General features: G+C 37.1%; 1 protein-coding gene across 1 annotated transcript in view; it reads left to right on the top strand.

Moving 5' to 3' along the window:
- The first annotated feature begins 37 nt into the window (after nucleotides 1-37).
- LOC135692018 (E3 ubiquitin-protein ligase HECTD1) overlaps nucleotides 38-15628 on the top strand; it is a 26952-nt gene continuing 11361 nt past the window's right edge. The window contains exons 1-23 of the mRNA XM_065210038.2: nucleotides 38-401; nucleotides 888-1031; nucleotides 2695-2929; nucleotides 3557-3784; nucleotides 4135-4395; nucleotides 4820-5090; nucleotides 5274-5353; nucleotides 5547-5645; nucleotides 6056-6179; nucleotides 6390-6730; nucleotides 6912-7085; nucleotides 7881-8370; nucleotides 9555-9757; nucleotides 10174-10314; nucleotides 10719-10828; nucleotides 11275-11392; nucleotides 11904-12038; nucleotides 12494-12636; nucleotides 13008-13151; nucleotides 14039-14119; nucleotides 14429-14527; nucleotides 14955-15127; nucleotides 15347-15523. Of these exons, the coding sequence (XP_065066110.2) occupies nucleotides 892-1031; nucleotides 2695-2929; nucleotides 3557-3784; nucleotides 4135-4395; nucleotides 4820-5090; nucleotides 5274-5353; nucleotides 5547-5645; nucleotides 6056-6179; nucleotides 6390-6730; nucleotides 6912-7085; nucleotides 7881-8370; nucleotides 9555-9757; nucleotides 10174-10314; nucleotides 10719-10828; nucleotides 11275-11392; nucleotides 11904-12038; nucleotides 12494-12636; nucleotides 13008-13151; nucleotides 14039-14119; nucleotides 14429-14527; nucleotides 14955-15127; nucleotides 15347-15523 (3967 nt within the window). The 5' untranslated portion in view covers nucleotides 38-401; nucleotides 888-891. The remainder of the gene's footprint in view (nucleotides 402-887; nucleotides 1032-2694; nucleotides 2930-3556; nucleotides 3785-4134; nucleotides 4396-4819; nucleotides 5091-5273; nucleotides 5354-5546; nucleotides 5646-6055; nucleotides 6180-6389; nucleotides 6731-6911; nucleotides 7086-7880; nucleotides 8371-9554; nucleotides 9758-10173; nucleotides 10315-10718; nucleotides 10829-11274; nucleotides 11393-11903; nucleotides 12039-12493; nucleotides 12637-13007; nucleotides 13152-14038; nucleotides 14120-14428; nucleotides 14528-14954; nucleotides 15128-15346; nucleotides 15524-15628) is intronic.

Genomic DNA, 15628 nt, shown 5'->3' with positions numbered 1-15628 from the left:
AAAGAGTCTGGGCACGATTGTATAATTTCGTAACAACAACAATCGCAAATGCAGTTTTGACCGCATTACGGTCACAATGTGCCGTCAAAAAGTTGGCGAATAATTCTTGAGAATTTCTTATTATAATCAATTAAAACAGTACGGTATCGATTGGAAAATTATTGCTGACACTTATCTAAAATATGAGCGGTACTTATATTGATTCTTGTGAGTTTGTGGCGTTCTAGAAGAGTTATTAATCTCTCGGTGGAAGTTGGGCCTAGCAGGAAGGACGTGAAAACAAGCGAGAGGTTTTTCAGCATCATTGTCAGCGGGCAGGCAGCTGGTCCGCTTTGTAGAGTCTGGCCCGCTTTCAAAGTGTCTGGTCCACTTTCCGCTTGAAGATTTCATTTCCATAGAATGTAAGGATTCATTGTCTTGTTTTTCAGCTTGTTTATTCCTGTTTTGGCATTTGAGATTTTATTATGGTTTTGATTTTGGATCGAACGAATTCATTCGATAGGACGTTCATTCCTATCGTTTCTCGGCGTAGAATATAAGTTTCGAATTTTTCTGATTTTTCGTTTGTGCTTCAGTTTTAAATTGCGAAAGGCCAGTCACTGAAAATGTTAAATGTTTTGATCAATTAAGTAGCCTAGCAAATGTGTAATGTTAGACAGAAAATTAACGAAAGAACGTTGACGACAGCGCATTTTAGGCACTGCTTGGGGTTAATTGTAATTGCCACCAACTCATTCCACGGAAAAACTTAGAGTTGTCTAACTGGAAGGCTTAGTTATATTTTTCTGGAAACTTGGTCACGAAAGAGAAATTAATTCAATCTACACGGGTTTAAATTTTGGCAATAGGCTTGTAAATTTACATGTATCTTTGTATCATTCTTACAGCAACATGAGTGAAATAGACCCAGATACTTTGTTAGAATGGTTGACAATGGGCCAAGGGGACGAGAGAGACATGCAACTGATTGCACTAGAGCAACTTTGCATGCTTCTCCTGATGTCAGACAATGTGGACAGGTGTTTTGAAAGGTAGGGATGAATTATCCTTTTTCCACATGAAATGTGTGCCATCTTTTTACTTGATTGATAAACATTTCTTTTATCCCTGTGTTATCATGTCATGATATACCTTATTACATGAAAATAAACTGGTACACCAAACAACACGGAGCAAATTAATACAATCACAAATTAAGGGGAATAGCAAGATTTGATTTTAAAATGTGTGGTAATTGATGCAAATCAATTAAATCCTTACATTTGAATGGTTTATGTTTAATTAACGCCAATTTTCAATGTAAACAAAACTTTATCATTGAAAAATATAGCCATGCTTGAACAGGTGTTGGGGGGCTGTAGCCCCCTTACGTTTTTGCTGAAGTATGATATCAATGTTTTGGCATCAAAGATAATGGTAGGAAAACTACCATAAAAATTGCAAATTTGTCTAGAGCCTCCCAACTCCAAAATCTGCTCTAGTGTCTCTTATATATACATTCAAAATAAGCACAAGAAAGAAACAAACAAAGTTCAAGTCAATTTGAGGAAACTTTTTTATCATACTGTTTAATATATATTTTCATTTTTTCAATATAATAATATTTTTCAAATTTAATCCCAAAATGTGGCCCTTTTCAGTAGTTTTGCAAAGTTACAGAAAAAATTCAAGTGAGATGAAATTAACAAACATTTATTTAATGCTAGAAATTTCATTACGGACATGAAATTAAAAGGGAAATTTTCAGGCTGCATATAATAATATTTTTCAAATATAATCCCAAAATGTGGCCCTTTTCAGTAGTTTTGCAAAGTTACAGAAAAAATTCAAGTGAGATGAAATTAACAAACATTTATTTAATGCTAGAAATTTCATTACGGACATGAAATTAAAAGGGAAATTTTCAGGCTGCATTTTTTAATTTGTCACTTTATTCTTGTGTAATAAGGTAGATAATTTCACATATTTACCAGTTATGATATTCTTTATGATGCTTCGATTCACTTTGATCAATCTCTCAATGTTGCTATGTCAAGTGGAGAATTTTAAAGATTTATCTTTTCTTAGCGAATGAATTTCCTTTAGACTGAATAGATTAGTATAGACTTAGATAAGTTGTTTTAAGGGCTCTTTGAAGTTTCTATTCTTTGCAAAAAAAATTGTTTTCAAATATGTTTAAAATTTTTGGGACAAAAAATGCACAATTTTTTTCTGAGTAGATTTTTAAAGAATTTATAGAAGGTTTTATACCTATTGATTTGTTTTCTAACATTATACCACATGGATAGTTCTAAGAAGATTAAAATTAAAGAAACTGCTCTATAAAATTTCCATCTTTGTTGATAATTCTTTGGCCAAAAAATGCATTACATTATGTTGCTTTCATGTAAGAAACTCTGCTTTAATTGTGTTTTTGTTTGGGTTTGCAGCACTCACAAGCATTGCAAATGTATAATTAAAAAGCATTTGAAAATGGCAAGCTATTCCACTTAGAGATTTTTCTCTTTGACTCTTCCAAGGGAAATGGGGTGCTGATAGGTTATTAAAGAAGTAGTGAATAATAGAGGGAAATTATTAAAACTTCCCCTAAAATTATTCAGTCAAAACTGTCCCTCAAAAGTAAGTTTGTAATACCACCTTGCTTTGTTGAATTTTAAAATTTATTGATTATATATAATTTGTCTTTTATCAAAGTTGTCCCCCAAGAACATTTCTGCCAGCATTATGCCACATATTCATGGATGAGACTGCACCTGACAATATTCTGGAAGTTACAGCAAGAGCTATCACCTACTACCTTGATGTATCTGCTGAATGTTCAAGGCGTATTGTCAGTGTTGAAGGGGCAGCCAAAGCTCTGTGTACTAGGCTTATGGTTGTTGATATAACATCAAGAACAAGCAAGGATCTTGCTGAACAATGTGTTAAAGTAAGTTTACTTGGAGATATCATAGTCTGTAGTTCTTGTAAGTGCCATTCAGATGAATTGCATTTGTTACTTTAGAAATTATCTTAACACCTGATACAGAAACTGATTATTTTTAGCGAAAATGTACTTTAAGTGAAATTGGATTTTAACGAGGAGTTGTGTTGCAAGTCTCAGTCTTTCAGCAATTGAAAATTTATCTTTCCTTCTATACAAAACTTTAACACCCTCCTATCATAATCTATTTCCAATCATAATCTTGTTTAAACATCAGCTTATATTTCAAGCCCAGCGTTATTCATTATACATGCTTACTTTTTTTCAAAATATATATTATTTTATCCTCTTGGGTAGCTGGCTTTGTACTTTAAAGGTTTTATCATTGTTATCTTGTTATAAAAACATAAATCTCCAGTAATAACCTGTTTTTTGCCAACAATCGAATTTACGCCAAATAATTCTGTCTTTTAATGTATATATACACCTTACACCGCTGTACCTACATAATATTTATTGAGTTCAATTAAGGTAAGCTTTTTATGCTTAGCTCACACACAGTGTTTTCCTCTTAAGAAAATTTAGACAGAGTTGTGTTCATTTAGGTGATTGTCGTATTTTTTCTTTATCTAGGTTTTGGAACTAATGTGCACAAGAGAAGCTGGGGCAATATATGATGCTGGTGGATTAACTTGCATACTGTCATTTATAAAAGATTATGGATTTCAAATTCACAAGGACACTTTGCACTCTGCAATGTCAGTTGTAGCAAGACTCTGTGCCAAGATGGAACCAAATGATCCAACTCTAGAAAGCTGTGTAGATTCATTGTCCATTTTGTTGCAGGCTGAGGACACATATGTATGTAATATTTTACTCAGATCATTACTCCAAGCTGTAACTTATATATTAGAGAAGAGTCAAATCACAGTATGGTGTCACATAGATTTGATGGATAGTTCTCAGTTTTAGGTAAACATTTGAATTTTGTTTTATGGCCTTATACAATGCCCAGAAAGCATGTTGTTCAAAGAAGAAGTCAACCTACCTTTCTGAAACGCTGCCATGTTTATGTTTTTAATGAGGAATATTTACAGAGCTTGAGATATTTTTATCAGCTTCCTGGAATCTAGTCACATATGGCTTGGATTATTGTTGTATACTGAAATTTTACATTAAGCTTAGGTACATTGTATTGTTAATCTTTCTAGGTTGCTGACAGTGCCCTTCGCTGCTTTGCCTGTTTAGCTGATAGATTCACACGACGTGGTGTTGATCCAGCTCCATTGGCTAAACACGGTTTGGCCAATGTCCTTCTGGAGAAGCTAGCAACAACTGCTTCTCAGTACTCGTCTGATAAACAGTCCAGTGTCCCAGCAACTTCACCAGATACAAGAAGCAATGCAGGGAATATATCCATGGTTGTTAGTGTTTTGTCAACATTATGCAGAGGGTCTCCCAGTGTTACCCACGTATGTACTTCTATTTATATGTAATTTAACTCTGAATCAAATAGCTACATTTGCTAGTTAAACTTGAAGGCTATTTATGTCATAGCTACCGATGTTTTGTTAAATCATATTTTCCTGTAAGAAATGCAAAACTAGCCTACGCAAATTGCTATCTTCTTCCATTTCTTGGAGTCCTTGATGCTGTATGGGGAGAGCTATGTTAAGTAGTACTGAACGGTTTTAGTTTCCAACTTTGCGTCTCATGGTTATTGCGATAACTGGATTACACTAGCACATAAAAGTCAACAATGCTTATCGTTTCTAAGTCATTTCTTTACCCTTCAAACATATTATGAATATGTATCCAAAGATATAAGACTGACCTGCTGAGAATTAGAAAGATATAGAGAGGAAATATAAAGCCAATCTTTTTTTATCCAACTAGGATCTTCTAAGAGCTGATTTAATGGATGCAATAGAAAAGGCAATGCAAGGAGACGAGAGGTGTGTTTTGGACACAATGAGGCTAATCGATTTGTTGTTAGTATTACTTTTTGAAGGGAGAGATGCCCTTCCAAAATCAAATAGTTTCAGTGGCAGAAGTGGATTAACTGGGCTGAAAAGGATGGATAGTAGCGCAGAGAGGTCTCATAGGCATTTGATTGATTGCATCAGGAGCAAAGACACGGATGCATTGATTGAGGCCATTGATTCTGGTAGGTTTCCTTTTTGTTGATATGCTAGTCTTTCCTCTTTACTATCGCTAGTTCAGTCATGAAAATTTTTCTGTTCTTTTATTGTAACTTTTTTCGAAAAATCACTACCTAAAAATAGCTCGCAAATAACTGAAAAGTCGAACTGAAAGTTGTCCTGTTTTACCACCATTGCTATTTTCGCAGGTGCTTTCGAAGTAAACTATATGGATGATGTGGGACAGACACTTCTAAACTGGGCAAGTGCGTTTGGAACATTGGAAATGGTACACAATTTTTTCATATAATATTTTCTCTATAAATGTTAGCCTGTTGTTTTTGACTAAATGTTAGCTTTCATTTCATTGCATTAATTTTCAAAGATATGGACACATAAAAACATCTTTCTTCGTTACATTTTTGTGTTCAATAATCCTTCCATAGTTTATGCCGTTTTTAATCAATTACGTTTTTATACAGGTCGAGTTTCTTTGCGAACGTGGTGCTGATGTAAACAGAGGCCAACGATCATCATCTTTGCACTACGCTGCCTGCTTTGGTAGACCCGCTGTTGCAAAGGTACCCAATTCATTGTAATTCTCTCTTGTTTTTCATGTCTCTCTGCGTTAGCTTTCGAAAGATTTGCGATGTTTTTACATCATTTCGTTTGCTTGTAAATATGACAAGACTTGCATCAGTGTATGGTTAAATGCTTTGGTTAAATGGCAATCTTGGCGTTTCTTGCATTTTATTTCAAGCTCTTGCCATTGCGTATGAAAGTTACTTATGTCATACTTTGCAGCGAGTATCATGTCTGGCATTGTGTTACCTCTCCTACGATGATGCTTTATCTTAAGCTGCCTATGCATTCCCTTCTATCTTAATGCATCTATGTGTTTTTTTAGACTCAGTTGGTAAGACATATAGCAGTTTTCCATTGAACTTTTTCCGTAAATGCTCTGAAATTTTATTTACTTTTATTCCAAAAGGTTTTGTTACGATACGGTGCAAACCCAGATTTAAGAGACGAAGATGGAAAGACCCCATTAGACAAAGCAAGAGAAAGAAACGATGAAGGACACAAGGAAATCGCACGAATCCTTCAAACCCCAGGTAATCGGCCGTCCTTGTTTCCTTGGTGATACTCTAATACAGAGACGTTGCCTCGAAGGTTGTACACAAAATGACTTTTAATACTGGATTTAGTTACGATCGCCACATATATGCATAGAAAGCCAGTTGTAAGTCAAAACGACTAGGTCAATATACTCCTGGGGTAAAACTCGCTCGATTCCTTTTGCAAATTTGTTTCTGTATTCTTAGGTGAATGGATGGTTCCAGCTAACAGCTCATCGACCAGAGAACTAGGGACCAGTGAGCAGAAGTCAGAAGAAGATAAACCAGAAGAACCCAAAGAAGAGCAACCATCTGATGACGTCATCAAGGGAGATTGGGAAATGGCACCACTTTACGTGACCCGGTTGCTTCCTGTTTTTGCACAGACCTTCCGATCTAGTCTTGTCCCGTCTATCAGAAAGGCAACATTGGCTATCATGAAGAAGGTCATCCACTATATACCGCAAAAAATGTTACCAGACGTTATTGCTTCTGGAAACGTCGCCTCAAGCGTTGTGGAAGTTCTCTCCTCTGTCCTCAATGTAGAGGTATGAGTGTTGTACTAGTTCCTTTGAGAATAAATTCCCATTTTTATTTTTGGTCGACCAAATGAGAGAGCCAAGGGAAGGGGAAAGAAAGTCTTTTTTGGAACATTAGTTTATTTGACTAAATGTGATTCTTTTATAATTAGTAGATTCCATGTCAAACACATGCTTGCTTTTCTTCAAGGATGATGATGAGGGCCATCTTACAGCTTTTCACTGCGTTGAAGATCTAATGAGCAAAGGAAAGGATATATTTTTGGTTCATTTTGTCAGACTGGGTGTCTTGAACAGGATTCAAGAAATAAGTGAGAGCCATGAAAAGAAAGACTTGGATAGGCCGGATTCCAGCGCCACAACTGTACGTATATGTGCGATTGTTCCAAAATATGCAGTTATATCTTATATGTTGAGGTAGCTGGGGTGTCACTAAAAGTTGTCATTAGTAAAGTAATTCAGTGCCCTTTAGTTGGGTAAGTTTTTCTTTGTTGCCTTCAGTTTAAGCTTTTGTGTTTAAGTGTCCTTTGCGTTTATTTTTCTGTTTTTTTATTTGATTTCTTTCTAAAAAAATCTACAAATTAATGATATATATCAGGTTTAATCCGTGCAGAGCCAAACACCGTATGGGTTTTGTGTGTCACTTAAGTTTTGATAGTTTTTTAGTGTGAATAGAACCAAATGTTGTAGGTTTACCAAATATTAGGACAAGTCTTTTTGAGTTTTCTAAAGCCTAATCGGTTGGAATAAGATTCTTGTTAAAAATATCCTATCGAAAGAAGTAAATGAGCTGTTTTTTAAGACTTTATTTCGGTCTGAAAATGCCTAGCGTGTCTGCTCTCGGGTAGAGAATTGCTAGCTTTCTTTGCCAAACGTCATGTGCCAAAGTTTTCGCAAATATGTATCTAAGCTCCCTGTTTCGGAGGCTTCAATCTGACTTGAAGGCCATAAGCAACTGCGCACCCACAATATCATGCCAAACTGGTGCATTCTCGTCATTTTAAGGAAATTTAAAGATAACGGGATCTTTATTTGTTTTTAAATGATGTTACTTTTGTAGAATGAGGGTAGGGAAGTTTATAGTTACTTGTTGTTGGTTTTTTGAAAAGATCTTGTAAGTAAATATTGAACGATATTATTTTTATCATTTTCTTGTTAGGCGGAAATAATGCCTCTTGAAGACGCACAGTCGATAGTGCAAGGAAAACCGTACCATTGGCATGATTGGTGCATCGTACGAAGTAGAGATTGCCTGTACCTCTGGAGCGACGTCTGTGCTGTTGAGTTGTCAAATGGTAGCAACGGTTGGTTCAGGTTTGTCCTCGATGGCAAATTAGCGACAATGTACTCGAGCGGAAGCCCGGAAGGTGGTGGAGGATCTGCTGAGTCTCGTAGTGAATTTCTTGAAAAGCTACAACGAGCACGAGGCCAAGTGCCGAGTGGAACAGCGAGCCAGCCGTTGCTGTCATCGCAGTCATCTGACCGGATTATTGTCGGTAACTGGTCACTTGCTTGTAGTCAGGCCGGACAGATGACCATTCACAATGCTGATGGCCAACAAGCTACGATTTTAAAAGAAGAGCTCTCCGGTTTTATATTTGAGTCCAATCGTGGCACTAAACACACCTTTACCGCAGAAACCTCGCTAGGTATGTAAATTTTTCTTTTTAACTTCGAAGTTCCTGTATCACTAGAAGTCACATTCAGGTTTTCGGCCAAAAGGGTTGAAAATGGAAAGAAAGACAGCCCATGGACTGAGTTTTAGTCTACCTAATACAGGGGTTGGCAACCTTTATAAAAAAGGGGGCCAAAGTTGATTTCTGACATGCATACCAGGGCCGCAGCTCAAAATACAGTATAGTTCTAAATTCTAATATATACCAATTCTACCTAACTGCTAATCTTATCAATAAAATTTTATTTATCGGTAAATGTACTGTAACGTGGAAGCAGTTCGTAAATACAAAGATAGATGTAAAGTACATGTTCACTGTTCAGTATGTTATGTTACAAAAAGCTAATGCGCAACTTGGTGCTGCATGTCCTTGGCCAACTTCTCAATATTTGGCAGAATTGTTTATGTTGACAGCCGAATGTTTATGTTGATAGTCATTCGAGATCGCAGTCGACTCTTCGCTTACTTCATCTTTGAGAAGAGACTTTCGCAAAGATTAGTAATTTCAAACATGCAACGCATCTTCTTGGCATGCTGCACCAGACCTGGATATGAACCATCATCCACCATGGAGATACTCCATATAAAACTGGATTATATGAGTTTTCTTATATTTCTGTTTCAATTCACTGGTACCCTGCAGCTCGATCAACTCCATTTGAAGATGGAAAGTGAACCAAGTTCTGTTGATTCAGCTGAGTTTTACAAAGATGTTGCATAAGCAGGAAAGTGACAACATGTTCATACATGACATTCACAAATTGACCATGGCCTTGAAGCTTCTTGTTCAGCTTGTTCGAGTGACTAGTGGTGACAACGAGGAATGCTAATCTAGACAAGAATCTAGGATCACTGAATCCGAGCCGACATTCGTGCATTGGGCCAAATTATTTACATGTTAACAAGGGCCTTCCGGGCCACACAAAAGTACCTTGCGGGCCACATGAGGCCCGTGGGCCGCGGGTTGCCGACCCCTGACCTAATAAATTGTTTCTTGTACTCGCTTATCCAGGTTCCTTTCTGGGGGAGAAGATGCCTCTGGATCTCAGCCACTTTCGTGTGTCAATAGCAGAAAAGACCAGTAAATACTGCTGGCTTCTGTATAATAATTTCCCAATTGTTTGTCGAATCATTTATCAAGAATTCATACCTTAACAGGCTCAGATTTTGCCGCAACCTGGAGTGGAAAACCAGGTCGCAAATATCAGTCAAAGAAAGAGCAACTTAGGCAGAAAATTGGTGTTTTCGCTCATGAAATTCACTCAAAATACTTTAAGGAAGCTGCGACTGGGAGCTATGGAGCCATGGGGAAGTTAAGAGAGATCAGTGCGTTGCTGGATGGCGCTTGCAAAGACGTCAGGGTATGTTTCTCTAATTTTCTCCTGCTGATACTTCAAGAAATGATTTTATAATCAACTTCCCTTGTGTCAATTCGTCTGCTGTATTTCGATTGTTAGTCATTGCAGGTTGGGTTGGATATGGCGTCTAATCTAAACAATTTTGAGAATTTCCTCTCTATGATATCTTTGGTGCTTTACTGGATGTGAGAAGAGAAACTAAACAACGGCAACGGCATCTTTTCAACCAAAGTCACACACAGGTGTAACCGAGACAATAAATTAAACAATTTTCTTGGTAATGAATAAGTAACCAAAACCAAAGTTTGCAAACCCATCCTTTCTAAACGAAGAATTTGAAATACCTTTTCAGCTCAGGTGAGGGCTGTAGAATTTTAACCCTTCCTTTTAAACACGTGTTTCTTTATTTGATTTGATAGCGCATCACTCTGGAAGGCGAGAAGCAAGTCTATGACGCCTTGAAGGAGCTATGTGAACTTCTGAGAGAGGAAAGCATGCTATCTTCTTACGAAATACAAAGCAGTGGGTTGGTCACCTCACTTTTCAATTGCCTGAATAAGGTGAAACTTTGCTGTTGTTGTTATTTTTATTGCTGTTGTTGTTGCTGTTTTACTAGGTGATTATTATGCTGTTCCAATGAACAGTTCATCAATTTATCTGGTCATCAATGGGAAACTTGGAAAATCTGAATGTATGCTGGTTCATTTTTGAGATTTTTTAAATGTAAGAAATGCAAGGTATAGTGCTCTGTTATTTATAGGCTTCCCGTAGAATATAACTGCAATTGTCTTTTGTCAAAATATTGCTGGACCATAATTAAGATCTAGTAGATCAGATACTGCAATCATGACCTGTACTTATTTGTATTCTTTTGTCACTGGTTGTCTAAAGATTTATCTTCAAAGCCTCTGACACTCAATCGAGAGAAGGATAAAGTTCACAAAAAGCTCTTTTCCTCTTACAGTCACCTCGAGCCAGCTTGACATCTCTCCCCGAGAAAAAGTCTTCTGACACTTCTGAGATTTTCAAAGCTGTCTTTGGAGAAATCCCACAGAACGTTAATGGAGATGAAAGGTTTGTGTTATATTGAATTACTACTGTGTCGTCTATGTTTAGTAATAAGCCGGGATTATGTTTTCTCAACTCATGTTTTGCCTTTGGGTTAATCTCCATTTCTATCCTTCAGAGACTGTTATCGCATTAGTATGATAACGTGTGATAAACAGAGAAAATATTACTTATGATCTGTAGTCGGCGAATTTCGTTGTGCTAATGCAAGTATTAAAACATTGTTATTATATAACCTGCTTTATTATTATGTTATGATGATGAATTTCGCGCAGTTATTGGGCCTTTAGTGATGATCAGTTCTCAAATCTTTCTCCATCTCCCTCTCGGATGCTCTCAGTCTCGAGACACAATTGTAAAATAAAACTCCACTGTAACTACTAAACCTACCCTGCATCAAAAACGTGAATGTATTGAATTCTCAATAAGCCTTCCTTGAATCCATATTTCAGCATGCATCAAAGTAGCCTTGCCGTTGCACTCGTTCGCAAGCTGGTTGCTGTGCTTGAATCTACAGAACGACTTCCCGTCATAGCCTATGACCATGGCGGAGGAGGATCGGGCTTGCAGGTCAGTCTGTTCTTCGCAGTGAATTCAATTATGGAATGTTTACATGCTCACTGCGAGATAAGTCAGATTTTTTTGTTGCCAGGATATTGGACGATTAAAACTATGAAGTCCCGTTAGTCATTGTAACTGAAATATAAATGCTACCCTTGCATTCATTTTCCACTAGGGCGAAAAGCAATGGCAAAGTTTTATAGTGATATCCTACTTAAAGACAATACACAGGCTCATTTCTTGATCTGACACGACTTCCTGCAGAAATCTTGAATTTTGCAATAGCATTTAGCTGACGACTTGATATCAGTTTATATTTTATTGTTAGTAACTTCATGTCAAAGTTGGGAATTCGTTTTTTGGTTATGAATTATATAGTATTTTTCATTATAGAAGCCAATTAAGATATTTCAAGATTCCTGATCATGTAAAGTGATGCTCTATAACTCTTTAATCATCAACCACTGTGCTCAGTTGAAAAGAAACTTTGTCATCTGAAGAAATTGTCTTTCTTTTGTAGGTTTTGCTAAGACGACTGCGTCTCCGACTTGAAAGAGATGCTAAATCGGGTGATTTGATCGACCAGTCCGGACGCTACCTGAAAATGGAGCCATTGACGACAGTGAAAGACCTGAAGAAACACCTGCTAAAAGTTGTATGTATTGCATCTTGTACACGTAATTTGGTTTCTGTTCTATTTCATCCTTTCCCCCAATGACTGCAAACATTTGATTCTCAAAAGCTCTGTGCAAATGGCTACAAACAAGAAATCCTAATAGTTTAAGTTCATTTTCCATATTTGTATGTACCCGTTTGGAATCGAACTCGAGTTTGCGGCATCAAAAGTAACGATCATTCCACAGAGCAAGACGACTTAATAAGAGCCAGACGACAAGCGATCGGCGAATTTACTTCCGTATTTCTTTCCCGTCCACTTATGCAAGATTTCAGATTTAGCAGTAAAAGTCAGAAATAATTTTAAACCATCCTTCTTGGAAAAAAGTTTCTCTGTATCGTCATTATTTACTGAACATTATTTCAGTTATCTGCTAGTCTTTTCCAAGAAATCTTTTTTAAGAAATCTTTTCTAAGAATTACAATTACTTCCAGGTGGCTAAACAATGGTATGACTACGATCGAAACACTTTTAAGTTCGTACAGCATTTCAAGGAAAACAAAGATCCCTTGACTTTCACATATGATCATGATTTCGACACTAATGGAATAGTTTATTGGATTGGAACGAATGCCAGGTAAGTGGTTTATAAAGTATATCAAGCTGATAATCACAATTAAATGCTCAAACAAACAAGACAAATTGAGTATTTGTTGTTAGAGACAACGATATAAAAATCAAAATAAGATAGCAACTAAGTTTATCTTCATCTATGTCTTTTACTACTTATCGTCTGTAAATTTTACTTCTCATGACCTTCCACCCCCACCCCCCACCCCCCCCCCCTCCCTCCAGTCTGGAAGGTCAAGCTAAGCCACTGGAAGATCAAGCCAGTTAACACTTGGCCTCGCAAGTCTAAGTGAAATCTTAAAAAGCCAAGTCTTCCACGTTTTATTGTTGTTCTTTCGAGTACTCGCACGTCTTGATATTTCTGGTATTCTTCTACAGAGTCGTGAATGACTGGGTAAACCCAGCCCAGTATGGCCTGGTTGTAGTCATCTCGTCAGAAGGGCGAAGTCTGCCTTATGGTAAACCAGAAGATATTCTCAGCAGAGATGCAGCTGCTCTGAACTGCCATACAAACGATGACAAGTAAGCTCTTTTCTCATAGAGTTAGACACGAGTGTTGTAATAGCCTAGTCTTGCAAGAACGTGCTGGAGCAGAACAATTTTAGCCTCGAGATTTTTTCTGTTTTTGTGACTTTCAGCTAAAGACAGTAGATTGAACCTGCTTTATCATTGTGTCCTGAACATGGCCAGAGATGATCCCATTTATACTTTAATCGTGTAACTTGAGCAAAAAGTAGAATAGCAGTTATTGAACTAGGTTGGACACAGAATTTGCTTATAAGCAACGGGATTATTTCCCTTCAACGGTGGTGCCAGTTTGATGGCATCTGTCATGGCAGTAATATCGTGGATATTGAAGAAGATATCCATGCAAGTCGCCACGCAGGATATTATGAAATATCCATGAACCACCCGTTTGTAGCGTACACTTGGCAAGAGAGAGTTATTAAGCATGAACAGTCGGGTTACGCAAGTACCACGTTGAATGTAAACAAACATTGCAGACTTTACTGACACCATAAGAAGGAATTGTAGCCAGACAAGAATACACAATAGAACACTAAAGCTACATGTTTTGTCAATAATCTGTAGAACCTTTTTACGAACGGAAAAATACATAGCGTTGTTACAATACAGGGAACTTCAAGCTGCTGTTACTTTGCAGAACATGGGCATAATTATCCGATTAAATGACTATTTATAGGATATGAGAAGTTAAGAACTACAAGCAGTTAAGATTGTATTGCATAAGCATCAAGTTCCTGTAAACCAACTGTTGATATAAAAGGTTATACCAGTTTGGGTTACTGAAGCAAACGTCAGAAAAGCTCTCAGATTTAAGAAGCTGAGTTTCTTTTTCATAAGTCACATAAATATTGCTTTATTTAGTGACTGTTTTGTTTTTACAGGAATTCTTGGTTCACGATCGACTTTGGAATGTGGATTACGCCGACCGCCTACTCCCTTAGACACGCACGGGGATATGGAAGGTACAAAGATATTGACAATCGACTGCAATATTTTTTTAGGATTTCAAATTTGTTATTCCTTTCCAAAATGTAAGTTTTCTATATAGCTCCACGAGGACCTTTTTTACCTAACAAGTTTTTAAAGATAAAGTAGAAAGTCTGTTTTATGAAGAAGTGGAGAATTATTACCTGACCACTATGCATTTTCCAATCTTTGTTGTCTGCTTTTTGATTCGCACTTACATTTAGTAAAATAGATAGCAAAAAATGCTGTTGCAAGTTTCTCCTGCTCATTTCCAAGTTTATTTTCAATTTTTGATTGTTTTCAAGATCTGCATTAAGAAACTGGACCTTGCAAGGCTCCACAAATGGCCAAACCTGGACTACGTTAAACACACATGAAGATGATTCTTCCTTGAATGAACCAGGGTGAGTATCAACAGCGACACGGTGACAAAAAATGTTACCGCATTTAAGGCATAGATCAACAGACGTAGATTTAACTTATACAGTACATATTTCACTTATAACACATCATGTTATCAACGAATAGTAATATGATATTAGTACCCACATAATGATCCCGTAAAAACCAAAACAATATTTCCAAAAATTGCGCATGAATTTTCGTGCCTCCATATACTTTGTTGCACGAAATTGACACTGCACATTAATCAACACGAATTCCGTTTATCAAGACCACGTTTCTGCTCTTCTCTTAAAGCTTAGACATTATATAACTTCATAAATTTATGCTTATGAAAATTTGCGACGTGTTTAGTAGTACCTATCTCGAAGCAGAAATCGTCTCTGCATATTTTCAGAGCTTTCATTGCCGACAATTGCATTATTTCAGGTCAACTGCCACTTGGATGCTGAATGTGCCTGCTGCTGCAGACTCAGTGCAGTCCTGGCGAATGTTTCGAATTCAGCAAACTGGCCCAAATGCCAGTGGCCAAACGCATTACTTGTCCCTTTCAGGATTTGAGATTTATGGATCTGTAACAGGCATCACTGAAGACTCCCCAGGTAAAATTTCAATTTTGCATTTTGAGGTGATCAAGAAGCTACAAAGATAAACAAATAATTGATCAAAAATTTTTCCACTTACTGAAGTATCAGAAAAGCCTTATCATATCAATATCATATCATTTGAATACAAAATTTTTGTTATGATGAGTGAAGTTTGAATTTATGAACCAAAAAGGTGCCTGCAGAGATTTTTCAATTGCTTTAATCACTCAACAGGCTCACTTCTAACCGAAACTGATGTTAGTAGTCGCAAACGCCGCGTCTTCAAATCTCACGCACTGCAGCAAATGAAACTAGGTGGCAAAGATGGTGCTGATCTCAAGCTGTTAAAGGAACGAGCAAGGCAGCTTGGAGAAGCTGTTGAGGCTGTGACGTCAGACACAAAGAAAGAAGGTAAACTTGTTGTCTATACACCATCACTTGTACTTTGAGACAGGTTGCCATTTGAGTGGGTGCAGTTAATATTTTGCCCCCCCCCCCAAATAATGTTTTCTCGAT

Source organism: Rhopilema esculentum, chromosome 10 (assembly GCF_057945365.1).
Source record: "Rhopilema esculentum isolate cy_ngs chromosome 10, ASM5794536v1, whole genome shotgun sequence".
Lineage (NCBI taxonomy): Eukaryota > Metazoa > Cnidaria > Scyphozoa > Rhizostomeae > Rhizostomatidae > Rhopilema > Rhopilema esculentum.
The sequence above is the reverse complement of the archived record's forward strand: the minus strand, read 5'-3'. Positions and strand labels throughout refer to the sequence as shown.